This window comes from Myiozetetes cayanensis, unplaced genomic scaffold, assembly GCF_022539395.1.
Source record: "Myiozetetes cayanensis isolate MyiCay16 unplaced genomic scaffold, myiCay2020 scf7, whole genome shotgun sequence".
NCBI lineage: Eukaryota > Metazoa > Chordata > Aves > Passeriformes > Tyrannidae > Myiozetetes > Myiozetetes cayanensis.
Genome location: NW_026087964.1, coordinates 37,205,535 through 37,233,265, shown reverse-complemented (window position 1 = coordinate 37,233,265; position 27,731 = coordinate 37,205,535). Strand labels below are relative to the sequence as shown.

The window sequence follows — 27,731 nt, the reverse complement described above, 5'->3', positions numbered from 1 at the left end:
GGCTATTTCTTTCTATTTGTGACTGTGTTAACATACAGAAATGCCCATATTAGTCTTTTCCAAAGTTTGTAATGGCCTTTAAATTTACACACTAGCTTTTAAAAACTAATTTTTAAAAATTATACTTGAAAGAGATTCTGCAGATCTCATAAATCAACATCATTTCCTTTCTTTCTTCTCCTCGTCTCTACCTGTCTTCTGGCATGCCGTACTCTTCTAGTTACTTCTCAAATGAGGGCCTGCTATTACCTGACTGCATAAACAATCATTCAGAGAGTTCAACAAAATCAAAATTCGACTTCCAATAAGCATTTTTTTTCAAAGTGAGAGACTCTGCCTTATTTAAGTGTATGTGGTTTTGCTGAAATGACTGAATCAGTACTACAAAATGATTTTACATCAGAAGCCCAACTAGTCAAACAGAAAATATCTTTCAACTTTCCCAACATCAAAAATAAAAATACCATAAGATTAATTCAAAGTCAAAACACAAAGCACTTATGATGCACTAGTGGTAATATCAACTAACCAATTTTCTTTCCTTAGTAATTCCCATGTGAAAATCCATGGTTCTAAATCCTAACAATCCATTCACTTTATCATGTCTCACACATAGCTGTTCCCTTCAGGGAGATTATCCACATGCAGACCAAAGAAAGCTATTTCTGAGGTTGTTCCTCAAGCCACATGGCAAATTCCAGCATAAAGTATATATGAAGAAAATCTCAGACACAGGGCAACTTAGGAAAAAGGGTATCCAACTGTATGATTTAGAAAGCCTATCCTGGGAATCTTAAAAAAACAAAAAAATTATGTGCCAAAACAACTCAGCATGGGCAGAATTTATGTTGTCCCTAATCTCAGAAGCAGAAACCTTGCCTTCTAATGGATTCCAGAAAACAGCAGTGGTTCAGGGAAGAGATTGTAAAGACCATCATTGATGCCGCGACATTGTTTCATCACTGAAAACAAGGAAACAGTGACAGTAGAAGGGCAAATGTTTCACATGAAGTGACTAAGAGGCTTGCTTTAGACTAGCTGAAAAATATTTTGTGCCATGGTACTATACTTTATCTGACTAATGTGCTTAAGCTGGAATTGGGTGTGTTCTGTCACATTCCTGCTCATGTTGCTAAATGCAGATTGAAGAAACTGCTGACAGTAGTGTTCCACAATTCATGTGTTCAACAGTTCATGAGGAAATAAGAGGAAAAAAAAGTCTCTCCAAAAAATTAAAGACAAAATAACTGGCACCAAGATATGTTTAAGATCCCTGTTTCTCTGCTATTTATTTCCACACAATCCTATTTAGGTGAGGGCCATTCCTCTCAGCCAGAGTTGTCATACCAACTAGAAGATGTGAACAGCTACGATGAAAGTCTTGAAAAGGCTTGAAGAAACACCCCAGGAAAATGAATTTTCCACAGCCATGCTAATCCAGATTTAGAATAAACATCACAAGTCCTCTGTCCTTTTTCTATTTCTCATGCAGAAAAATGGTGTCCATATGCTCAACTACATTGACATGTAATTATCCTTTTTATGTTTGTTTGTTTGTTTGAGATGCGAGATCATGAATTTGAAGAAAATCTTAGCACAGATCATGAATCAATTAGGTGCAAGGACCTGTTCTGAAAAACAGAAACTACAGCCTATAATGAATTGGTAGTAAAAACAATTATACTAACACTGGTTGTTCAAAGAGCATCTCCACTGACAGTGAGCCTAGGGGCACACACTTGTCAAAAGCTTTCAACTTCCCTCAGTTAAACATGTCTGCCTAAAAAATCTGCATGCACATCCAAAAGGTCCTTACTTGAACCAAGCTTCAAGCCTTACAAACAGTGCCTGAATAATTATAATAAAATTCAGTGGGTTGAAAGATAAAATACAAGTCCACTTGTATGTATATATATATATATTACAAAACTTTAATTCATATATATATATATATATATATATATAAAACACCATACAGTTAAGTCCATATAAAGACCCATTCTGCATATTTTTTTCAGGTTTTAGGTAGCTTAGATTCTTAATAATTAATAAATATACTGTGTGTACTACACTGGATCCTCAATACGTGCAGGCTTGATGGTTCAGAAATTTAAGACAGCTCTGAAGATTTTAAAGTAGTTACCTGTGCACACCTCTGCATCAAGCACTGTATATACATTTCAAGTACCACTGTTGCTGTTTCTTTGCATTTCCAAAAGGTGAAGAGGTCCCAAGCCAGTGTGTCTGATCCTGATATACAAGCTCATGTACAAACCCATCTGGTCTTTACTCTGACGAATCATAAATTATCATGACAGACAACGGTCAGACAATGGAAACGTGTATTTATTTCTTGGTAAGTATAACAAGCACAGCACTAGCTGTATTAGTAATGGCTTATATCTTCTGCTGTGAAAAAACACAATGCCTGCATGTTACCTTTTTTCTTTTCAGAACCAGGATCTTTGTACCATGTTTTGAGGTTAGAGTATGCTGTGAAACTGCGTGATGTGGCATAATGAACTTCCTCATCCTGACTGTGTTTACATTGCCAATCAAATTTCTTCCCAGCAAAGAAAAGTGAGAAGTTTTGGGTTACCATATGAAGAAACTAAGTCTGATTTACATTTTGTAGATGAGAGTCAATGCTGGCTCACAAGTTTTGTGAGGGAAAAAAAAAAAAAAAGAAATGCTTGTTTCAGTTCTGTTAAATTTACGGGATGGTGCATTTTCATTTACCACTAAATTAAGTAACTCAAGATCTCCCAGCTGTGTCCTCCAAATCTGGATATTAGCTCAGAAGTGGCTATCTTGCTCTCATTTCCAGAGTAAAATGCTCACCTTCTGATTGCACTTCACACCAAGAACATCCCATTTTCAGAAGCCTGAACTTCTGAACTAAAGAGAACTCTTGGTGTTGCATTTCCTTTCCCAGAACTTATTTTAATGTTTATGCTGCCCAATCATCCTTTTTTATCATTCCAATCCTTGTGATGGGTACTGACCTAACAGCCCCTACACATTCACAGTGTAGAGGTGGTTGGCACTACAAAGTCCCATACAAATTATGCCACACTGGAGAGGATGTTTTGAAGGCACTATCCATCAGATTCCTGAGGTAATGGCAACTCTAGAGGACACTGAATCAAGACCATAAATTTATTTCACATAAGTCAACAAAATGTGACATAGAGACCAAAGCTGGATTTGAACTGATCATCTAAGGAGGAAAAGCTCCATATCCCATTGTATTGAGCTATCTGGCACTCTGCTTCATTCTCTGCCTCTGGCTCAAGATTTAAAACACAGCAATACTCAGAGGACACAGTGGGTCCCTCTTCAAGAAGACAGATAAGAAGAAAGGAGAACATCTGGTTCCCTTGTAGGATTGCTGGTTTTAAGTAAGAGAAGTATGTTTTCAGACTAAGATATGCTAACTTTTCTGTAGGAAAGGTTCTTGTGTTATTTCCTGTGGCCTGCCTGGCAGTTTATTACTAAGAAGCAGTGACAGAAAGCAGTCAAGAGAAGGGCACTCAGAGTGTGGCAGTGAGAAATTCCTCTAAAGAATGCTAAATCTTTTTTATTAGGGACTAACCTGCATACTTCTAAGTCATCAGACCAGTCATCATAGAACACTGGAGGCTTCTGAACAGCATGAGGCACAGTGAACCCTGCCCCAGCAGGTGCTCCATTGTCTGGGACTGCCAGAACATCACTGCCAGAGCCTGCCTCTGCAAAGGAGTCCTTCAAATCTTTACTGTGCCTAAACAAAGGCGCAGGCTGACGATCTCTGTGGTAGCTTTTCGCTTTGCTTTTCCCACATTTTCTTGAGGAAATCTTTGCTTCCTGAGATGATGCTGAAGAATGTGATTCCTTAAGCCTTGGAACCCTTCGGCGGTGGTTTAAAGTAGAATTCTCGGGGTCAGATACCTCTTGTTTCTTTTTTCCCACTGTCCCCAAGGTAACAAGTTCAACAGCATTATTGTTTGAGGACCCATCCTGGTTACTGCACGATCTATTGTTTCTTCTCCCTCTCCTGGCCAGTCTGGCCTTTTCTCTTGCTCTCCTCCTAGCCTGAGCCCACTGACTCTCATCCGAAGATGATGATGAATCAGATGCATTCCAGCTGGATCTTGGAGGCTCAGGATGCAATTTAGAGTCTTTCCCCTTTCCTTGCTTTTCTGTGTGCTCACCATTGTCTCCAGTCTCTCTTTTCCGCCTAAACCTTCGTTTTACGTGTTTCTTACCAGACTCCCTATTAGAAGGGGTCAGCACCATGACAGGGGTTGCATGTTCAACCTCATCTTCTGACAAGTCATGCAAGGTAGTAGATCTAGACAAAGCAGCAAGCAAAGGAAAGGGATGGAAATGGTAAGGGTGGATGGAAAGAGAGAAATCACAAAAAAAAAAGGATGAAAATGAGAACATGAATTTTAATAGAAAAACATGAGACTAAAAAGCATAAACAAAACCAGAGAGATCAAAAGAAAGCTAAAGTCTATGTAAATTATGAATAAAGTTAAGCAGAAGCAAGAGCTATACAATATTTAATAAAAACAAATAACAAGTATCAGCCATATTAGAGTACATTTTTCTCAGTACATACCTACAGATGTCCTGAGTGGAAGGGCAGACAGACAACCGTGACTGACTCCTGGGAGCTGTTCCTGTTGTAGGACTGCTTGCCTGTTGAAATAAGTTAGACAGTTTGGAATCTTTGTCCATGAAATACATTGCAGATATTTTACTGTTTGGCCACATGATTAAAAAATTAAAGTAACTGCTTCTGCTGTTCATAGCTCACTGTTGAACACATAAAAGCTCGCAAAATACAGGAAGCTTGAACAAAAGCGAAACCTATTTGTGGAACTAAGAATGACTGAAGTGTTTGAGCTCTCATTCGCTCATGACTACTTTTTGTCGTTGTTTGAGGAAGCAGCTTTCAACATTTGAGTTTTTATTTTGATCTACTGTAAATGTCTGATGGCAGAGGATATTGGTTTTAATTCAATCAATCAAACAACCATGATGATTCCTTTCAAATGGCATGAAGGGCATTTGCATTATGTTTAGTGATGAAGAACCCAAAGCTAACCTATGCTGGACTGATGAAACAGCGAGAAAATAAAAGTGTGTTTTAAAAGGTTTTCAATGCAATCAGATCTTCTAGAAGAGCTGAAAATGTTAAACTGATGAGAGCCTGAGAAGACCAAAGTGCAGGCTGCATCTCTGCAGAACTGATCACATTCTCAAACAGCAGAAGAGATATAAAACATACTTAGTGTGTAACATTTTGCTCATAAGGTTGTTGCTACAAATTGCAGATTCAGTTACTCAATACTTTCACTGAAAACATATTTTGATGGTGTTAACGGCAAACTATTTCAATCTGCCTCACCACCTACTGGCAGCAGAGCTGTATGGAAATGTAAATCCAAGGCACTGTGATTCTTCAGGATCCCTCATGAGACACAGTATTGTGGGAAGAGTATTCAACACATATCATTCTTAAAGCTCTTACCTTCCCTTAGCTGATTAAGGGCATTAGCTTTTTGTATGAAACCTATCCTGTTGTGAGCACCACTACCAAAAGCAGACAAAAAACTACAAGCCTCAGAGTCCCACAAGATTGTGCACAAGATACAAGGGAAGGATGACTATTAAGCAAGAGTACAAAGTACAACTCATACAAAGATGTAAAGGCTGTCATTGCAATCTCTTGTACTAGCAAATCAAATTCAGTCACATGTAGAGTCTGTAATTAAAATTATTTCTAGCTCAACTTTCACAGATATTTCTGTGGTGTCAAAAAGGTGTTTGAAAATTAGTAGTATGAGCAAAAATAATTACATACAGCAAGTACCTGCTGACACTTCACTTTTATCCAGGGTTCTTAATATCCATTACATTTAATGCATACATCACCACTATGTGCATTTTTGCTTTTGACTGGATACCAGCTGAGACTTAAGAATGGTGCTTTTGCATTAAAACAATCTTCTAGCTTTTGGAATTCAAGTAACCCTTTTTACCTAATGATTAATATCAGAAAAATACACCAAAACCCACCAACAATATTACTGATTTTTCACTACTATGAATGAAACTTGGAGATACAAAAGCCAAACAACTTGAGAAATGAAATTGATAAAGCATTCAGACACAATCCCTATGTTCTAATGTTTTTGCAATGTCTGGAGGAACAAGGAGGAACATTAGTGTGCCTACGTGCAGTCTAACACTGGAAAAAATGGACAAGTATCAGTGAGATAAATTGTATTTCACATCTTTTCTACAAAAGCAACATTTCAATCACATGCACTGTGACAGAGTATGAATTTCTCTTACATACATATTAGAAACCTATGGTATATCTTTATGGTTGGGTATATAATCTTTTTCCACCTCAGCCTCTGTGATTAGCTTTATGTAGTTAGGCATATCTTAAGCTACTTAATGAGGAAGTATGCAGACTTCATCACCAGAACCATGTCCTTGGGCTACATGCTGCTGCTGTGTGAAAAAATGTCCCTCCAGACCAAACCCCAGATGAAGGACTGCTGAAGCAATCCAGCCCCAGAGTCGAGTGTGGACTCCTGAGTTCATCCCTCATGAGGAACTCCCATTTCTTTCTTCCCCTCACAGCTGCAGGAGCGTTACCATTGCTTCTTTCAGGATCTCTGTACTACAGGGGTTTGGCTTGATCTTAAGCAATGGTCAGGTCATCTCCATGCTGTAAAAGCAATTTTTATAGCATCTTTCCACAAGCAGTACCCTTTGAAGGGTTAAGGAGAATGGCTAAGCTGGCCCAGTAACCATACAGTAGGTCTGCATGGGTTCAAGAAAGTTTGAGCAGCTATTAAAGCAGGAAGTCAGCTAGACGGTTCTTAAGAAGGCTGAAATCAAGCCAAAAATTAAAACAAATTCCTTGAAAAGCTTTTACACTTATTATTTGGGACTGCAGACAGGTGGAAATCTAATTATTTTAAAATAAAAATTACATTACCTATTTGATTACCTAAATCTTATATTTCACTCTCAACTGTAAGGAGATCTGGACTGTTTCAGCCTGCTCAGTCAATTTTACTTTCTAGTTCCCCTGCACGGGCATAATGATGTTATGTTTAGCTGTCCATAACTCAAAGTTTTTTCCTTCAAAAATGATTTAAGTAAAAATCTTTTTAAAAAATGAATGCTTTTAGCTTGTTTGTCTAATCCCCGCTGGAGCAAACATGACATCTGGGCAGGCAAAAAGCCAATGCACCACTTCAATATTCAAAAACAAAGCAGGAAAACTCCAAAATGCCAAGTTATACACAAGATAATTCAGATTCTTACCTGTGAGCAAGCTTGTTCAACTGGTTTCTACAACTTTTAACTACAAATTTTGATTTTTATCTAATTCTTTATTACTTTTTTATCTACTTTTTATCTACTTTATCTACTAATCACAGAATCACAGAATACCAGGTTGGAAGGTACCTCAACAATCACCTAGTCCAACCTTTCTTGGTAAAAGCGCAGTCTGGACAACATGTCCCAGCACCCTGTCCACCTGAACCTTAAAAGTGTTTGATGCTGTAGAAACTGTTTTCAAAAACCCATAAAATTCAACTAAGCTGGAAGCCTAGTCCAGACCTTTGCCCCGAAACCCCTCTGCTTTTTCATCCTACTCTGCTCTGCCAGCAGTAATTGCATCTGTTTTCTCCTACCAGCACTTTCTCCAGGCTTACCCCAATTCTTTGGGCAATCTCCCCTCTTAACCATCTCCTCCAAAAGCTATGCATCCCAAATAAATTAAAAAAAGAGCAACAATTATGTATTGAATCCAGTCTCAGAGTGAAGATACCTAATGTGGCATTTAGCTGGATTGTACATTTACAGAGAGAATTGTATATTTTCAAGGCATATCTGACAAACCTGAATAGGACAGTTTGAAGGTATTCTGCTCTCATCAGTCCAACTCTTCTGGGAATATATATGCAACAGATGTTGGAAACAGGCAGACAGATCTTACTGCTGTAATTGCTATCCCATGGCTATATTGCTGTGCAGCACACTGAATATTTTGAGATACTGTATTTAGTGAATAGAGGGATCAGATTAATGCCGAGGACTCCAATTCCACTTGGCAGGCAGAGTAATGATTTTTTTTAAAAATAGTATTCCTTGAATGAATGTCCTCTTCAGACAGCTATATTGTACAGCCTATTGGAAAGGGAAAACTAAACAAGCATTGTACTAATTTTATCACAGCAAATTATATCAGCAGTAGAATTAAATGTGGTAATGCAAAATAAAGCTGTCTCACAATTAATTTATAAGCAAGGCAGCTCATTTCTCTGTGCCATCAACACAAGGTTTAGGGGATAATGCCAACTCCAGCTGATTAGCTTTGACATTTCAAAAACATTGTTAGTTGAGAGAGATTCCCCAGTCACCACCTTCAGCTGCCTTGGCCAGTTTAGATGAACTCTCTTGTCAAGGATATGCAATTCAATTATCAGACACGACAGGGCACTCATACATAATTATTTTTGGTATGTTCAACAGAAATTCATAGTCTGCTTTTCAAACAGGATACTGGTAAATATAGAGTTTTCAGGATAAGTGAGATGATAGTCATGTACCTGATACAAGGGGACTTCTGTGTTAAAAGACCAGCAAAGACAGAAATGGGGGACAGAAAGAAGTTCAACTGATGAAAGCAATGAGAATTTCAAATCAAGACTGCCTTTACTTTGGTGTTCAGGATCTGATAGAATTTTCCAAATAATAACAAAAAATGGGAGTGCTCATAGGCCATATATTGCTTATCCCTGCATGTTGAAACTAGTCCAAGAACATGAGTCAAGTTGTGCACTTCTTAAGAACAGAGAAGGGCTCTACTTTGACCTAACAGAAAAGCTGAGTAAAAACATGTTCCACAAGTGCAACTCACATAGGAATGGAGTGAAGCTTTAAAATAACAAACCAGATGTAACAGACAGCTTATATAAAATGGCCTTACAGATATCACTGAAAGCCTAATGAATCCTCTGATGTGCCTGTTCTGAACAAGAAAGGCCAGAGGCATTTCCAAAAGCTGGTCAACTTACAACACTGCTTAAGTAGAAAGTTGCAGAAAATTGACGGGTGTTAGGGCAGACAGGGAATATGTCTAATGCTTTTATTCTTCTACTGAGTTTGCTCTAATAGCAGTGATGCATCACAGAATCCTCCAGATCCCACCAGCCATTATAGTTAAGAAGATGAAACTCTATCCTATTTAAAAATCAGCACACAAAGGGATGGATACCTTAGAAGATTAGAGCAGTTTTCATGGTAATAAGCTCAGTAGGAGACTGAGACTGTATTTTAATCTGAAAATATTTGCTTTGTAAACTATGCAACTTTTTGTGGAACACATCACCTTTATGAATCTCTATGTGGATGATTCCTCAGGTCTAAAAAGCTCAAAAACCTGGTGAAGGTGACCTAAGCTGGGTATATCTTACAAGCTGTGTCTTGATGGCAACTGAAACTTATGCACTTGGGTTTAGGGGAGAGGTTTCTAGGTTTTGGTTTGTATAGTTTTCGGGTTTTTTCCTTTTCGTTATTTGTTTCTTTATGATGGAGTTCCTGCTTTGTGCTCAAATATCAAAATTGTTATATATAGTCTGATTTATGGCTTTACAGCTACCATTTAATTAATTAGTAACTCAAATTCTGTTAAATTAGCTTTCACAGATTTTTGGGGGTAAATTATTCCTTGCATATTTCTTCCCTAAACCTTTTCTTTGTCTCCTATCCTTCTTTCCCATCTTTCGCTTGCCTCTGAAGAGAAGGAAGAAAGGGAAAAGTAACACAGAAGGAACAAACAGAAATATCCTTATGATTCTGCTGAATAATATCATTCAGCCCCTTTGAAAGTCAGTATGATCATCTCATAAAATGGTTTGAAATCTAAAATCAAAATTGCAAGTAGCAAATCTATCCTATTATTTAAAAAATGAAGCTAACAAAAGTACTTACAACTTCGACTTGTAGATTCAATCAGCCTGTTTAAGTTGTTTTCTCCTGACTCCTCTCTGCTCTATGTTAATCTTTATTTTCAAGGCACAGGTTTGACTCAAAAATCCACTCTTTCTGTAGACAGAGAAGCACTGCTAGCTAAGCTCTGAATGATCAGATGGATTATATTTGCAAAAGTCTTTGCATCAGAGTAACACAATAATTTTGATTTATGTTTCTCTTCAACGATGCATCTTTATAGCCACCATTACTTTCTAAATGAAAATTTTTCCATACTTCTTTGGGAAAAAAATACTCTGATGTAGGCAATTGGAACAAGGGATGTGCTGTTTTTTACACAAAAACTGCAGAACATGAGATCAGCAGTTTAGCTGGAGGGAGCTAAATGGAAATTCACCTGCAGGAAAGGTGAAGCACAAAACATGTATCTTCTTTGTCACTAGATTCTGTAGCACTTAAGTTCTAAAGGTAATCAGTATTAGCATTCAGAGAACCATTTAGACTTTCCATTCCAAAAGAGGGCACGTCTTTTCACATATCCCTCTATCTGCAAGACTAAAAGCCTCAAAATATTCCTATATACTAAACAGGTCTCAATCAGATGACATTTCTGCCATCCTCCCACAAGTGCATATGTATGTGAGTGCACACACCCACCATTTTCTTCCTTTGGTCTGATGGACTTTGCAGGAGACAAACTGCATAAATTCAGGTAGCAAGGATATCATTACTATATTTGAACGACTCTATTGTATTTGTGTGTTTGATATCTATTTACTCCAGCCCAAAGAAAGAGAATGTGCCAAATCAAAAGAGTTGTAGAAAGAATATTGAAATGACTAAACCAAAAGAAGTGAAACCCTGACAACACATCATTACGAAAAACAGGAGAAGTTCAATAAACCTCAAACTGCACAATCCCCTACTCCCCCTCCCCCCCCATTTTGTGCCACTGTGGAAATAAAGTTTGCTTAATTGAATTTCTTTGTAGGACAAATACATGAAATCTGCTTCTGAGTGCCATGGTGAAAAAATAAATGCCATGTTAAGATTGTCAGGATGCAATAGGTTATGTTACATTCCGTAATTATTATAACAATAATTATAAACAATAAGCATATGTAATAAGTTGAATACTCTGTTTACTGAAAACAAATCAAAGCTACTTCTCCTGTATGATAATGCCTATCATAGGAAAGACTGAACTATGTGATAACAAAATGTATTCACAGAAATTAAAATTATATACAGGCATTACACACTAAGTAAACTTGTATAAAAAAATTAAGATTGTGGGTCTTTACACATTTCACACATATAAGCAATTTTGTCTGATGTGTCAGTGTGGCACATTTAGGTATACTCAGAATACACCACTTATAAGAACTGTGATTTAATAAAGCAGAATCTGTACAACTGTACATATTTTTGTATACATACAATCACTTTTTTAATGTATTTCCCTTTCATTAGAACATGAGTTTAAAACAGGAAAAAAAAAAAGAAGTGTATTCAAGAGTAAACTGAAAATTTATTATTTTCAATGGTTGTCCCCTGGAGCCAACATGTAATTAATGCAATTTAATTTGTAAGTTCAAGTTTTAGGCAGACTTAAGTAAATTCTGCAGTCACGCCTTTTGTTAAGTCTATTGTAAATAAAGAATAAATTGTATGGACAAACCCCAAATTATTCTCTACACATAGAAATCAAACATATATCTAGGAAGAAAAAAGGTACAGAAACAGTCACTATGCAATTTAATCTAGTTTAGGTTTTTTGTCTTTTTTTTGCCTTCAAAATTAATTATGTTTTGATGAACAAAATCTTTTCATTAATTTGTTTACTTTGTGCTGTTGTTTTTTTCAGTAAATCAGAGCTAAATGCCAGGTTAGTCTTCACCTTTTGATAATAATGATTCTGTTTATGAGCAAGAAGAATCATTTAGATGACTAACATAACATTTACACTTATATTTTAATGCCAGTTTTGTATACCTGGTATTAGTCACTGTAACAGCACTTTTGAAGACTGTAATTTTATGCTTTATAAGAGCAAGGACTTTTTTTTTTTGTTTTTTTTTACTTGGTTTGTTTTCTTTTTTTGAAAGCCCTACGTTTTCTCTCAGTTACTTACTACAGCAGTCTAGAAGGGATGCTTGGAAAGGATGGAACTACGTGGTTCCTTGAAAAAAAACCAACCATCACCAATCTGGAAGAGAATTTTCACTTGTTATTAGTGTGAAATTGTCAAAGAATAATAAGAACTATGGACCAACTTGTAGCAGTGTAGTCCCCTGTAGAAAAATGCAAGGGGTAACACAACTGTTCTTTAGATTCTGTTATGCAACAGGTACCTTGGAAATGCTGCAATCCTCTTTCTAGTTATCAAAGTTCACTCCTCTATCTGGCTGTCCATGATAAGAACTTATTTTAAAAGAACCTTTATGTTTTTTCCACCATAAAACCTATCATTTTTGCTTGCATTTGCAATAATGCAGACAGAAGATATTACATGTTCTCTGTTGGCTCCAAAAGCATGATAGTAAGTTTACCCATTTAAAAAATGTATGGGATGTAGAAGTGAGTTCTGCTTCAAGTGGTGTAAACCATCCAAACTGAGATACAGGACTCTTCATACATTCACCTTGTACTCAGAGAGGATAAAAAAATTGAGAATTTCAGATGGTAACTTATAATTCAAAAGGATAAATATTATGTTACTTATTACAGAACTTGATACACAGTTTATGAAATATATTTCAGAATCACAAACTGAGTAGCTCAAATCAACAGTCAATCCATTGATGATAAATTTTTCATCTTGAACATTAGTTAGCACTACTCTGACATGCTGATGCCTTTTGGTTTTTATTTGTATCTCACTGAGGGAACCACAACCTGACACAAGAAATCAGCATAGGAATTGCATAAACATACTGTGAAAACAATTCTTTCCTTCTTTTTTTTTCTTTCTCTATTGTTATCCATACTCTAAATTAGACCAGTGAATATTATCACACACAATATTCCAAAACAATCAACTCACTTCCTGATGTAACTTAACAGAGTTTTATTAGATGGACGTTTTAGAGATTTGTAAAGAAAGTGTTCTAACATCTGCTCCAGGCTTTTGAGAAGTAATTGAGCCAAAATAAAAAACAGGCAATTTGCTCCAAGCCTGAGTTTCTCTGCATTGAAAAATAAGACCAAAGTCTCCATCAGAGAATTTAAAATCTTACTGCTGAGTAAGTATCCTTCTCTATAGAGCTCTTGAATCATAATTAACATGCAGAAAGATAATTACAATGTTTTAGAAACATTTCTTTCAGAAATCATTTTAACATAAGCAGGAAGCCTCAGAAACACATACAAAGCATAACCCTTTATGGATTGTAATTCAAACACAAGATTTTTTCCATTGCTTAACTACAACAGAAAAAAGAATGAATCAACCAGATCCTTTTTGACTAGCTTTTCTCTAAATTATATACATATTTAGGAAGACATAAGAAGTTTAATGAAAAAGTCTACAGTGCATGGAACTAAGCAACGTCAAATAGGTAATGACCAAGTCAAATTTTTAATTTACTTAGATTTTAAAAATGTAGGTAGGAAAATTTCAATTCTGAAATCCAGAACACTGCACAAGACTATCTGTTACAAGGAAGAATAAAGTTGGATCTTCTACCAGCACAATAGGAAATGGGTGGGAAAAAATGTCTAATGCTTAAAAAAATAATAATAACTTAAAACCATCAGGGCTGGTCCATAATTCACATTTCCAATAATTCTACGTTTTTCTTTGTGTGTATTAGAGTAGACAGGTTTTGAAAGCCATAATTAGTATCTATTGCTACACTTCATCAATACGAGATAGTGTGGAATATTGATCAGTCCAAAATATGATCTATTATGATCCCAATGCTAGCATGGCAGAAAGCAAGAAGACCTGCTTATTGACTTATTGATTGTACAGGAAAAATCTAGGTTATTACCAGAAGTGCAGCAAAAATCAAACACTGATACATTTTCCTAATTGTCTCTCCTTGGAAAACCAACTGAAGCAGTTGTTTTGGAGTTCCAGGGTAGTATTGATATTAAATAAAAGATAGAGGTGAATGAATGAATTTCCAGGTGGCTGTTCACTGAAGACAGCCACAGCTGACTGTCAGTCAGGAGTACGAGGAAACAGGTAGACAGAAGTGGGTAGAGTACAGAAGGATGATAGTAAGAAATTAATGCGATATTACTTTCAAAAACCTGCAATTAATTCAGTGGATTCCCCACAAGTGGGATATTTCGCTGCAATAGCTGAAACAGAACACAAATGTGGACCAGCAATCAGTTTGACCGAATGCTCTCTCTCCCTCCTTTGTCTCCTGTGCGAATAAAGCAGAGCCCACAATGGTGTAGGCATGGAACAGCAGGGTCACAAGCATACAGCTACAGGTCTCCTACATTTAGTTTCCACTGTTCCTGTACTCTTGCCCACAAATGAAATAGTGATTGATTAAGCACTGAGTCAGGTTAACCAAACGGAAGAGCAGAATTTTGCCATACTCCTGCCATATTGCTGAAATACTCCGTTATACACACTAAAAAAATTTTACTTCCACAGCTAGAGCTACCCAGTTCTATAGTTTCGTGAAAACAATTTTTAAATATTCTAGTTAGCTTGATTTTTATAATAGCACATGTTCAGAAACATATTGGGCAGGCACTGCTTTTACTTAGAAACATCTATTACAAATAATTTCATATTGAAATAATATTTAAATATTTTAAGTTTTGTCCTTTCATTTGCCTATAGTTGTTAAAATTATATGCAAGATAAGACTTTGCAACATGCTGCATTTCTGCACTTTCAAAGGACAGCAAAAGTGAATGGTAAAACTGAAGTGTTGATTTCCATACACAATACCCCACCCCTCTAGGGAATGTTTGATTTTAAAATCTCTAGATTGAATAGGTAAACGCTAACTAGTATCTGGTAAAGACCAAACAAATCAAACCTATTTCTTCTCATTATGTCTAGATAAGGCATATTCAATGTTCAACAATTCAGTTCAATTTGTAATAGCATAAAATGCAGAGTTAATGTACCTAGCATGCAAAATTGCCCAAACATACTCTGCAAACCTCAGATGTCCTCTCCGAATCAAAAACTTAAGAGAATTATGAAATATGAATTTCTCTTTGCTGAATCTTTGCTATACTTAATTTCAAAAAAAGCTTGGTACAAAATCCAGTGATATCCTGGAACATCTACTTTTTTCTGGGGCAGAAGTTCCACATACAACCAAGGGTGGAATACACAACACAAAGATGTAATTCTGACCCTTTTTACCTTACTCATACAGGCAAACGAAAGCAGTAAAAGACAATGTTTTAATTACTCTAATTTATATTTTTAGATAAATACTTTCTAATTTTTCTGTCCATTGACATTTTTACTGTGTGCAAGATCTGACACTGCACAGAACACAGCTCTTGTCTTTGGTGTATAGTTTACCTGACCTTCAATTTTTTTTTTTTTTTTAAGGTGCCATGCAATATTAACCTGCAAGGTCAGATGTTTGCTTTTTCACGTATACACACATACATAACCTCCCGTTTTTCAAAAAAAGCATTTGAAAACAAAAACATTGGACAACAAACAAATCTGGATTTCCAATCAAATGTCTTTCAGCATTAGAAAAGCTTCATTGGTAGGTAGCTTCACACAGAAAAATTGATCCAAAACAATGAGTGATGCTATACATCAGAAAAAGATTAAGTGCAGTGATTATATCTATGATTTGTTGCAGTGTAACCCACAAATCTGACTTTAAAAAAGGAGAAAAAGTAATATCAAGTCAATATAGACTTACAGTAATTATAGACATACATTCAAAACTCCTAAATAAAATAAATACAGTTCACGGTGATCAAGCTTGTAATTCTAAATCTATATAATTTTTTAAAATAGACAGTGAGCCTGGAAGAGATTTAGCCATATTCTACAACAGGCTAGTACATTCTACAACTTTTTCCCTGCCTTTTTTTTTTCTCTTCTTAATGTAAAAGAGCAGAACCTAACATAAAACTAGTATTTTTAATTAAAATCACAGCTGGGTTTTTAGTTTTATAGCTCCAAGAAGAAAAGAGTTTTACAGTGTGTACCCCACAGACAAAAATATTGTAGGGAAGACTTTTAAAGATACTGTGCTTGCACTGAATGAAAAATACTAAATCTTTAGATACAAACATAATACATGTTTAGGCTTGGATGCAAACAATTATTGAGTTTTTATCTTTTACCTCCTGTATATCCTGGCTTTTTGGCATAGATTTCAGCCACATCTGAACCAAAAATACAGAAAAAAGTAGGTTAAAACCAAAGAACTCCAGTATAAATCACATTTTGCCGTTCCTAAATTTTCCCTTCTTCATTTCCTAGAAACCAAAAAGCATCTAGATGTAAAGTCCTGGCTTCAGTGAACCATAAATCCCTGTAAAAGGAATTCAAAATTCAGTTCAAAATGAGGACAGATTCACAGCTTTACACATTACAGCTGTTATGATTTGGGTAGGGCAGGGGAGAAATTCCATCTTAAACCAAAGTGTTAATGTAACATTAAACCCTTGTGGAAAGCAGGTGAAAAAAGTGCATTTGTTATTTGCTTATTATTGTTACACAATTGCAGTAAAAACTAATTGTACATTTATACTTTATCATGTAGTTTACATGGTAACCATAATGTTCTGCAGCAAAAATTTAAAATCTGATTTTTATAATGAAAACATTATATACTGAATATATGGTTAAGTGGATTAAAGTACTGTATATTATATTTGATAACTTAGTTTTCTTTAAATTGTTTGCAAAGGAAATAGATTTCACATACCTTTGAAATATTACTTGACCGACTTGTGGAACGCCCTGGAGATTTATCATTCTGGAAAACAAAATTAAAAAATGAAGAAAAGTTAGATCAGTTGGATTCTACATAATGGTTTTTGTGATTGTGACTGCAGAGAGTTTTTCTTCCTCTATTTTTCTTCAGTTTGGCTACTGACTGTACAATGGAAGACAGCTCAAAAAACAAACCACTCCAACATTCTTTCAAATTACATGAGTAAAAGTTGAAAGAAATTTCTGTAAGAAATTAATGCTAGCACCTAACTACTGTTGGTTTGTTTTGCAGGTTTTTAAAAAGAAATTTTTGAATCAATGTTATCATCAGAGCTTCTCATGAAAACTGGTACTTATGTGTGAAAGGGAATGCTTCAGGACAACTAATAAAAACCTCCTAGTCACACTGGACACATTCCTGCTTAAAAAGTTGAAGTCATCCTCGCAGCAAAATTAACTGTACTAGATTACTTCCTGGCCAGACATGTTCTGAGAACGATAAAATGAAACCAGGCAGAGATGTAGTTTAATTTAACACCTGCTCCTCCATCCCCTCTCAGCCTTGCAAATAACACATACACATACAAACCAACACCATAGGCTGAAATCCATTAATAAAGTGTATGTTGAAGAGTTACATTTCTACAGCACATGCTGTTTTCTGGTTTGTTGTTGTTCGTTGTTTGTTGGGGTTTTTTGTTTGTTTGTTTGTTTTAATTTTTATTTTTATTTTTCTAGTAATCCAAAGGAGGGAGTGAAGCAGTGGTTCAAAAATTTGTTCAGTATTTACACTTTCCTGGCAACACATTCAGCTTAATTTGCACTAAAAAGGTAAAATATTTCAGAAACAGGGCCCATCCCCTTGGTAAATGCACGTATCTTAAGGAGGTCATGAAAGTATTTTTCTCAGCACTGAGAATGCAGGTTCAAACAGTCAGGTGAAATATTCATGTCAACAAGATTGATTTTTACCTAGAAGGAGCTGAACTAGATATCATGTGTGTAGGTTTATTAGAGAACTTACTTGGAGGAACAGGGGATCAAATCCCAAAGTAAAGGTTTCACCTCTGTAGCTTAATTTGCAATTCATGCATCACTGTGGCAGGCAAACACATACATTAATAATTTCATGCATACATGTCCACAAAAGGCTTTCAACTTCACTATGACACATCTCCCCTCAACCTGAATTTAAAGAGCTAAGAAAAATACAGGAACTGCCAGCTACAAAAGGCTCACGTCTAGTCTAGGAACTAGCATTTCCCATATAATTTGTACCACAGAACAGCTTTGAGATGGCAAAAATGACCAAAAAGAAACCTTAGACAATTTGTCAGCAAACATTCAGAAGAAAGCACTTTTATTTTTCATTTTTGTATTAAAAAGCTGCTTTGATCTCAACTCTAGTAAGCACACTCATATGAAAAAATAATTTTAAAACTAGTTGTAGTTCCATATACCTATGTATCTCTTTTCCTTCAGACTGTAGGTAGCTTATGTTTTTATTCCATCCCTCAGTGCCATCATTTTTTTGCACTGCAAATATTAATATACTGAAATACTTCTCTTTCTACTTTGTCTTCACTAGCATTAAGTGGACTCTTGCCCTCAAAATCTAGCATCAGTGAACTCCCTGATCCCACAGCCCTCTCCATTTTATTCTATCATAGCAGTTAATTCTCAGGACTCAACCACCTTCAGGTTTGTTTGTCAGTCTCATCTTTATTTTAAGACCAATTTTAAAAAAATAACCTCTTCAAGTTATGCATTCATTTACTACACTTTACCCTTTAGTTTGGCCCCATTCTGAACAGGGAAGTGCAGTAGATGATCCCTTCTGACCCGCAGTATCCTATGATCCAAATATTACTTCTATGACATATTACCCACTACAGCTTTGGTATTTGCTTATCTTTTCTCAACAACATTATATACAGTTTTGAATGTCTGCATTTATAACCATATGAAATACAGTCTGGATATTCTGGATACAATGTTCAGAGGAACTCTGCTTTGACCTCAAAATAATAGAAGTTATGGACCCATGAAATTAATTCCCATTTTGAGGTTCAAAATTATGAACAGGGATCACAGCTGAGAAGCTCCCTGCTAAAAGCATGCAGCCTTTATCCCCATCACTTGGACTTTAAAAAAAGAAACATTGTATTTTCTGACAGTGTAATGATCTCTGGAACTGCAACTTCCTTTGTTTTAACATTCCGTCATTCAAGATTAATTTTCAAAATCTGTTTCTTGACTACAGCTCTTGAGGCTTTTTACATAATCCATTCTTCTCCCCAGCACATTATCTCCTTCACTGAGTTACAAGCCTCTGACTCTTGAACTGAAAACTCCCAGCATCCACACTCTGCAAAGTACTAGTTCATACAATAAACAGTCTAAATAGAAAGAGTGCTGGCTCTGCAGCTTTTGGAAAAACAAATAAATAAATTTAATCGTCATTACTAGGTTCAGCTATTTCATGGACATTTATCCTGAAAAGTATAGGAATAGAACACAAAATGTTGCACTAAAGAACCGTACATCAAAGATAGAATTCTTTATTGAAGTTCCCACTGAAATTGCATGACTATTCACACAAAGAAAGAACAAAATACAGAAGTTATGGTAGAATCACTTTTGAAATGTGCCCTTAAAGAATATCTGTGTGCTTCTATTTAATGATTTATCTTTACAAAGTACTCACATTGTTAGGATTAATTGATTTTTGTTATATCTGTAAGTGAAGAGAAACTATCTTTATTGAAGAATGCTTTTCGTACAAGCTTGCTGAACATTCATAATAAGATTCTTTTGCACACATTCAATACTAATTTACATTTTAAAAGTTATCATAGAATCAGAGAATCACAGAATATGTGGAGTTGGAAGGGACCCATCAGGATTATTGAGTCCAACTCCTGGTCCTGTGTTGGACACTCCAAGAATCACACCATGTGCCTGAGAGCATTGTCCAAATGCTTCTTGAACTGCGTCAGGCTTGGTGATGTGACCACTTCCCTAGGAAGCCTCTTCCAGCACCCAACCACCCTCTGGGTGAAGAACTTATTCCTGATATCCAGCCTAAACCTGCCCTGATTTAGCTTCATGCTGTTCCCTCCAGTCCTGTCACTGGTCACCTCAGAGAAAAGATCAGTGTCTGCCCCTTCTCATCCCCTCACAAGGAAGTTGTAGAGTGCAATGAGGTGTCCCCTCAGTCTCCTCTTCTATAGGCTGAACACACCAAGTGACCTCAGCTGCTCCTCATAGGGCTTACCCTCAAGGCCCTTCACCATCTTCGTGGCCCTCCTTCAGATGCTCTCTAAGAGCTTAATATCTTTCTTACATTGTAGTACCCAAAACTGCACACAGAACTCCAGGTGAGGCTGCACCAGTGCAGAGCAGAGGAAACACATATCCAAAGGATAAATCCAAATATGTATATGTTCAAATATCTATTCATTATTTTTGTGCATCAAGGAGATGTTTTATCATGTCCTTCCAAACAGATTATTTCAAAGAAAGTAGCATCCACCTTTTAGAATTACACTTCTCAGCAGGGATTATTTAATGTCTGTAATGAGGATTTTTGATGTCCCTGACTGAGTTTTCTAAATTTATACACACACAGTTCTGGCCCTTGAGCAAAGTTAAAACAAAATATTCAGAAATATCTTTAAAATTCTTAAACTGTGTTTTCCTCCAGTCAACAAAACAGCAAAACAACTCCTCATACAACTCCTTCTGGACAATTATGAGCTTTTTGGGTTTTACGTTGTATTACACAGTCCACAATGAAATGCCCCTCCTTACTACGAGACAACCTATACCGACAAATACCTCATTTCTTATATCCTGTGCTACATCCAGCAAACACTCATCGGGTATCTTTTAAAAAATTTGATGGCATAGAAAGAAGTTCCTGTAGCTATTCTACTAGAATATCAAGAAAAATTAGTCTGTGTTTGTAAAGATTCAGATTATGTAAAGATTTCAGACTATGACATGTTCATGAAAGTGCTTTTGTAGGAATGTTATAAGCACTGTCCTCCCTATTATACCAAGAAAAGAATTCTGTATGCAAGAAATAATTAAAATAATTAAAAATAATTGCAAAATCTCTCTTTTTATGACAGTAAACTACCTCCTAAAACTTCAGTCCAAGACTGGTTCTTGAACTGATATTATTTTCAGTGACCATCTTCAATTTAAGCCCATTAAACTTTCTAATACTTATATGCAGCTCTTTTTTTTCCCGGTTTAAGAAATGTGTCTTGCATTGTTAACAAACAGTTGTTTTTGTTTTCTTTTTTAAAGCAAGAGAATAAAACTCTGACTGGGTAGAGGAACAGGTTAACAATAACAAATTTCTAAAATACAGATGTGAACAGTTCAGGCTTTCATTCCAAAGAGGAAAGCAGTAGATTAGCTGGTTGCTTTCTGACTCATACATAAATATTCATACGCACGGTTAATGATTTTAAGTATTGCTGGGTAGCACAGCGCATTTTAAACTAATCCATTTGTCTGGTTTCTTTCCCTAGCTGCCCCTTGTTTTGCTCTGGCTTTGAGCATCACTCGGGCTGACCCAGGCAGCTTGCTGATGGATTGCACTTCATCTCTCTGAAGTGAGCAAAACAGCATCAAGAATTAATCAGAATATCTCAGTTCACAGCAGAAGCTGTGAAGCAACAGCTTCTGGCGTACAAATACATCCAAACTGTGGGAGGAACATGTTGAATGTGTGAGCAATTTATATTGTGTGTTGTACTTTTATAAACTTTTATAAGCTTTTATATAGTTTTATAAGTACTATAAGTTATAAGTGCCAAGATGGCTCGGGTCTCTTTGCTAGTACAAAAGGAAATCAGTGCCAAGAAGAAGGTGGAGTTTGATAAAGTAAATAATTGCCTTGTTACCTGTTAATAACCAATTATAAATGTATTTGTAATGCATGTTTACATCTGGACAGTGACCTGTAACCAATTATGTGCTTCTTGTCATGAGACCTTGTATACAGACACTATAAAAACCCTGAGCTATCCTAATAAATCAGACATATTGAAGATCTCATAGGTCCTATTCTTATGTCTCGGAGCCCCTTCGCCAACACCAAACCACCCCAAAAAAATACCTTTGTAAAGAATATTTTGTCTTTGTTTTCTTTTCTGTGTACTCTAATTTTTGCATCCCAGTGCTGCCATGTGCTGCACACAGTCTTCAGCCTTGGAGTTCTATACATGATTATAATGACAGACTTTCATCTACTAGTCATGTCACAATACATCACAAAAATAAATTTCTCCTAAATGTAAGCACAACACAAGCCAAACACTCATGGTTTTGCCTGCCTAAAGTGCCTTTCCACCTAATACCCCCTCACTGCATCTGCACAGGAGGTGCTCCTCTCAGCACCTTTTCACTTCTGGAATTAAGAGTAGGAACAGAAACTGCTTTCATTTTATGGCCTGAGCTATCAGACATGTAGATGATCTCAAATAAGAGCATCAGTCACTGAAAGAGCAGGAATTAAGATTATTAAAACTGATGTATGGATTTGATACGCTTATTTCAATACCTCAACATGAAAACAGAAAGACAAAATCACAAACCAGGCAACATTTTCTTTTACTGATAAACAAATACCCTAATGCCCATTATTAATTAAGACATAAGCACACTGTAATTACTGGGCATCATGCATAATTTTACTGTGGAACCCAGAATGTTTTCTATAAAAATGAACAGTTAGATTCAAAGTGACAACTCACAGAAAAAAAGCTCACTGGGAGTATCAAAGACTGTGATACAGATGCAACCCTTAACTAAAACAATAGAATATAAATAACAACAACTATTAATTAATAAAATTAAATATCAACAAATATATGTAATATGTATCATTTATATTATCTATATTACTACATTGCATATATATAAATAAACCATCTAAGATTATATTGCCATCTCTCTATTATTCTATTTGTATTTACTCTTTACTAGTTATCTGCTACTGCAAATAGCCAGAGCCAGGGTAACAGTGTCCCATGGTGCAGCTATTGCTACATTATTCAAAAACTATTTCAGTTTCCTGTGTTTGGGTCTAAATTATTAAAATAAATACAAGCATATTAGTATTTATTTATGACTATTTATACCAAGAAGATAACAACAAGGTCACTAATGACAGAGCACACAACCTACCTCTTGGTAAGTTGGACCTGTACAGTCTATTCTCTGTGGGAAAGGAGGAGGGGGAGGGGGAGTGCTGGTGATAACATACAAAAAGTTTCAGAGTAACTGGCAATTCCTAAACAGCTCTGATGTGGGGAATTTCAGTTCTGAAAGGAAGTCAAAGCAGAATTTAGCTTAAAAACAATATTGAGAAAACAGTCTATCACCAACTGTTATCTTTTATTTTTCATGCAATTATTTTCTGTGCTGCTACATATTTTATCTAATTTTTCACACTTTCAGCTATTCAACAGTCAGCCATATAATTCCTCTTATAAACTAATCATCCCACTAAATTACAAAATATAAAATTATTGGTATTTAAGTCTGTATTTGAAAACGTAACAAAATTTATCTCCCTGTTTTGTAAACAAATAACTTGCCATTCTAAGAAATTTTAACTTCACTAAGAAGTTCAACATTCATGTCAAATCACCTACAAGGACACTAGGGAACAGACAAAAAGAGAAATCTAAACAGACTGAAGGTCTCTGTTGTAACGCACAACTGTGGAAGACCAGCGGATTAACACAAACAAAGCTTCTGTGGGTGTTGAAGCATTTCAAAATGCCTTTCTGACTGTCATCTGTGGAAACAGACTACACAATCCAATGTGACATAAAAGAAGGTAGTTTAATTACCCTAGAAATTGCATGTTTGCCACGTTTATATGTGGGTGGAAGAGTACGTGGCATTGATCAAGGAACCTGCCTGTTCATAGGCTGCTGGGTAACCTTACATAATGCACAGATGCTTTACTTGTCATAGGCCCTGTTACTTATTGTCCATCTAAGAAACCCTTGTGGCCAGATTTGCAGCACAGAAAACCATAAAAATTTTACATTGGTACTTCTACTGTTAAACATTTTAGGAAGTTATTTTCTTTTTCACCATTTAGTTCTCTAAACAAAAAACTGCAATGCCACCAACTGCATGGCACAGACACACTGCTGTGTTACAGCTGCATCTTGTGCTGCTATATCTAGTCTGCTAGAATCCTATCTCCATATCAGTCTCAGTGTAGCAAGTTATTTTCAGCATAAGTTGCTAATAAGCACGATACATATATCAGAATCCGCTCCACCATCCTTCTGAGTTGAAAGTGCTAATTGCAATTTAATGAGGCTCAGAGCAATTTCCGTCACAGGCCAAGATGAGTCAACAGCATGCTTGCTATTCAGGCTTTCATAGTGATGCTTCTACCTGCAATTACATGCATATCTTCTTCCATGTTACAACATTCAGTTACTTTCCCTTATGTTGCACATACATCCAAGGTCGAAACTGTTTAAAAATGGGAATAAATACACCATTATGTTTAAAAGAAAAACAAACCCAGCATTGAATCAACCTTGACACAAAGCACAGGTATGCACAGAATACAGTCAGAAAACAGCATACACTAAACACTCAACTGACATAAGCGAAATTCCTTTCTCAGATCACATAAAAAGCCAGATTTTAATTTGTTGTGCCATAAGTAGCCAAAATGAAAAGCTCCTAGAAATCCTTGCCAAAATTACAAATTAGATAACCATGAAGCTGGAAGTTGGTTCAACACAAATCAATAAAAAAAAAATGTGTCTCACATAGTTGCCATTGCCTGATTATGAGGTAAAAAGCTGGTCAGAGGCTTTTATTGGAAAATTATTTCTGGTAATGCTTATTACGAATGAGAATGAAGTTTGTGCTGGTTTTGGCTTGGATAGAGTTAATTTTCTTCACAGTTGCTAGTACAGAACTGTGTTTTCCACTGTACTAGAAACAGTGTTGATAGTTCAAGCCCTTTCTGGTAGTGCTTACACGGAGTCAAGGCCTTTTCTGCCTTCTCACCTCACCCCACCAGCGAGGAGGTTGGGGGCACACAAGGCGTTGGGAGGGGACACACCCAGGACAGCTGACCCCTGCTGACCAAAGGGATATCTCAGACCATATGGCATCATGCCTATTAAGCCGGGGGAAGAAGAAAGAGGGAACATTTGGAAGTATGGCATTTATCGTCCCATGTAACTGTTAAATACAAGATACAGCTCTGCTTGCCTGCGATGCCTGAACACCTGCCTGCCCATGGAAAGTAGTGAGAGTAGAGAAAGTTGTTTTGCTTTGCTTGCCTGTGTGGCTTTCGCTTTACCTATTAAACTGTCTTTATTACAAACCAAAAAGTCTCTCACTTTTACAATTCTCTGCCCCATCCTAACACAGGATTTCAGAACACCAACACGTAAGGGTAAGCAAGAGACTTAAAACAATGAAACCATACATGTTGCTAAGGATACTTGGGCAATAAGCAGCATGCTGTTCTGTGGTAACAGCTTGGTGCAGTAGATCTTTCTGTTTCCTTGATCTAGGGCAATAGACAGACTAAACCTACTGGTAGAGAAGTTCATGGCGCTCTTCTTTTCAAAAAGAAATCAGATTTATATCACAGAGCTCACTTCCAAACGCCAGTATCTATCAGAACTAGGGACTAGTTCTATATCCTAATCAGGATATAGAACTAATCAATATCCTAATCAGTTTCTAAGTTAACGTACTCTAAAACCCCCATAATTTCAAATCATTGTCTCTATTATTTAAATAGATGCCAAATTTTCATATGCTGCTAGTTTCACTCACTGAAAGCATCAGCTGACAATACTTTAATCCTAAGAAAAAATCAAAGGCATTTTATCCAAGGTTATTCTCTATTAATAGGTATATTCTAAAACACTTAGTATGCAAAAATTGTAATCTAAAATAGTATCTGTTCTTGTTGACTCAAGAACTGTTTGGTGAACAGCAAGCATCAAGCATAACACTGCATGAAAAATCTACTAAAATTATCTGCCTATGCTCTTCAGATTATACCTTGGGGGGGAAATGAAAAAAAAAAAAAAAAAAAAAAGGCTGCTAAAATGATAGCTCCTAGTAGCACTTTTTAAAAGAGACAAGTGATGCTTGTCTTTATCCAATGCTGACCACATACTTCAAAATTAAAAGCTGCAAAGGCAGATAATGGACAAGTAAAACTTGCCAATACTTTCTTATTAAAAAGTCACAGAGAAAAAGATAGGCAAGACTATAATTTAAAAATCAATAAACTGCTAGTATATACTCTAGCGACATACCCTGCTATTATCAAGATGAATGAAATACTATTCACAAATGAAATTGAATGAGAAAATGCAGAGGGATAATATTAATTAAAACTGAAGAAAATGTTATGAAAATAAATAAATATAAAAAATAATACGGCAAATACAAAGAAAAAGAGATGGAATGAAAAAAAACCATGGGAAAATGTTTTCCTTATTTTGGAAACCTATTTTGGGGAAAACCCCATAAAAAGTAACACTTTTTCTATGCATAAAGGCATTTTAAAAAGCTTGCTCTTTAGAGACAGAAGTGAACCTACAGAGAGGGAGAGTAATTGCATGAATCCATCACTGTTAAGTTTTTCACCAGAGAACTCTAGTTATTGACACTCAGTACAAGGCTTTAACTTCTCTGACACAGTGTCTGTAGCTTTAATTGTTACATTTAGAAATATATCTTCACCTACAAATATCTTACTAATGTTTTTGTTTTCCTCTGCTATTTGCCAAGTTACTTCCCTTCAGCAAAAACACAGAGCTTTTAATTATTATTTTATCAATGTCTAACTGCACCCTCTTTAATTTGCACCATCTTGCTATATTAATCAGAGCATTTTAGTTAAAACAGGTAAGCCATATAATTTGTGGTAGATTTTCACATGTCAAAACCTTCTTCCTTCTGCTATTTGGTTCCTAATGTCTAAATTACCTGGCAATAGTAAACAACTTGCATGATTGCACCAACATTTGATTTACATTCATTTAATACCGAAGACATGTTATGGGGATTTTGTGTCTGGGTGTGGCTGATAAAGATAGCTTACCTTGAAAAACTGAAAATGTTTTATGCTTTTTTTTTCTCGGCATTACTCAGCTGCAGAAAATGAAGACAAACACTAATTTTCATATTCTTTCTTCTATAAAATAAAAATGCAGCAGTCTGCAGGTTTTAATCTTCCAATCTGCTTTGCTAATGTATGACTAGCAGCTCACCTGTTTCATTACTTCTGCACAGGTGTGACACATATATATGTCACTGTACATCTCTTGATTTGAATATGAAATAAAGCAACGATATAGTTATCACTTGTTTTCACACTGTGTTACCCTTCTTAAATGTGTTTGACACAAAGAGCAAAAAGTGCAATAAAATCTTCCTCACTGTAACATCAAATTATCACTTTGTCTCTTTTCTGTGATGAACAGAAATGCAACATAATAAATTTCCCTGCAGCACTCCTTAATCAAATGGGTCTATCATTTAGACATTACTACCACTTACAGATAATGTATTTAAGCATTTCTATCCTTAATCAATAAAGATCTGATCTTCCATTCTATCCTGTACAACATTACAGCACTTTAGTACACTGCAATGCCAGAGTCTGCTCAGCGTGTTTAGGGGAAGATAGATGGATTTACTCTGGGCAGTGCATGGGAGAAACAACAAAATTCTTAGCAGGTTAAAAAACAACTTTTACTTACAAACTTTAGAACATTCTGATAGATTAAGC

General features: G+C 35.9%; 1 protein-coding gene across 7 annotated transcripts in view; it reads right to left on the bottom strand.

Moving 5' to 3' along the window:
• Nucleotides 1-27,731, bottom strand: part of MARCHF1 (membrane associated ring-CH-type finger 1) — a 231,764-nt gene that overhangs the window by 30,875 nt on the left and 173,158 nt on the right. For 6 of the 7 annotated variants that reach the window (XM_050338310.1, XM_050338314.1, XM_050338312.1 and 3 more), the window contains 2 exons: nt 16,902-16,952; nt 4,607-4,686 (listed from right to left, as the gene is read on the bottom strand). In XM_050338310.1, coding sequence (XP_050194267.1) covers nt 4,607-4,686; nt 16,902-16,952 — 131 coding nt within the window. Of the gene's footprint in view, nt 1-3,595; nt 4,334-4,606; nt 4,687-16,901; nt 16,953-27,731 lie in introns of all 7 variants that reach the window. The other variant, XM_050338316.1, reaches the window with a different exon arrangement.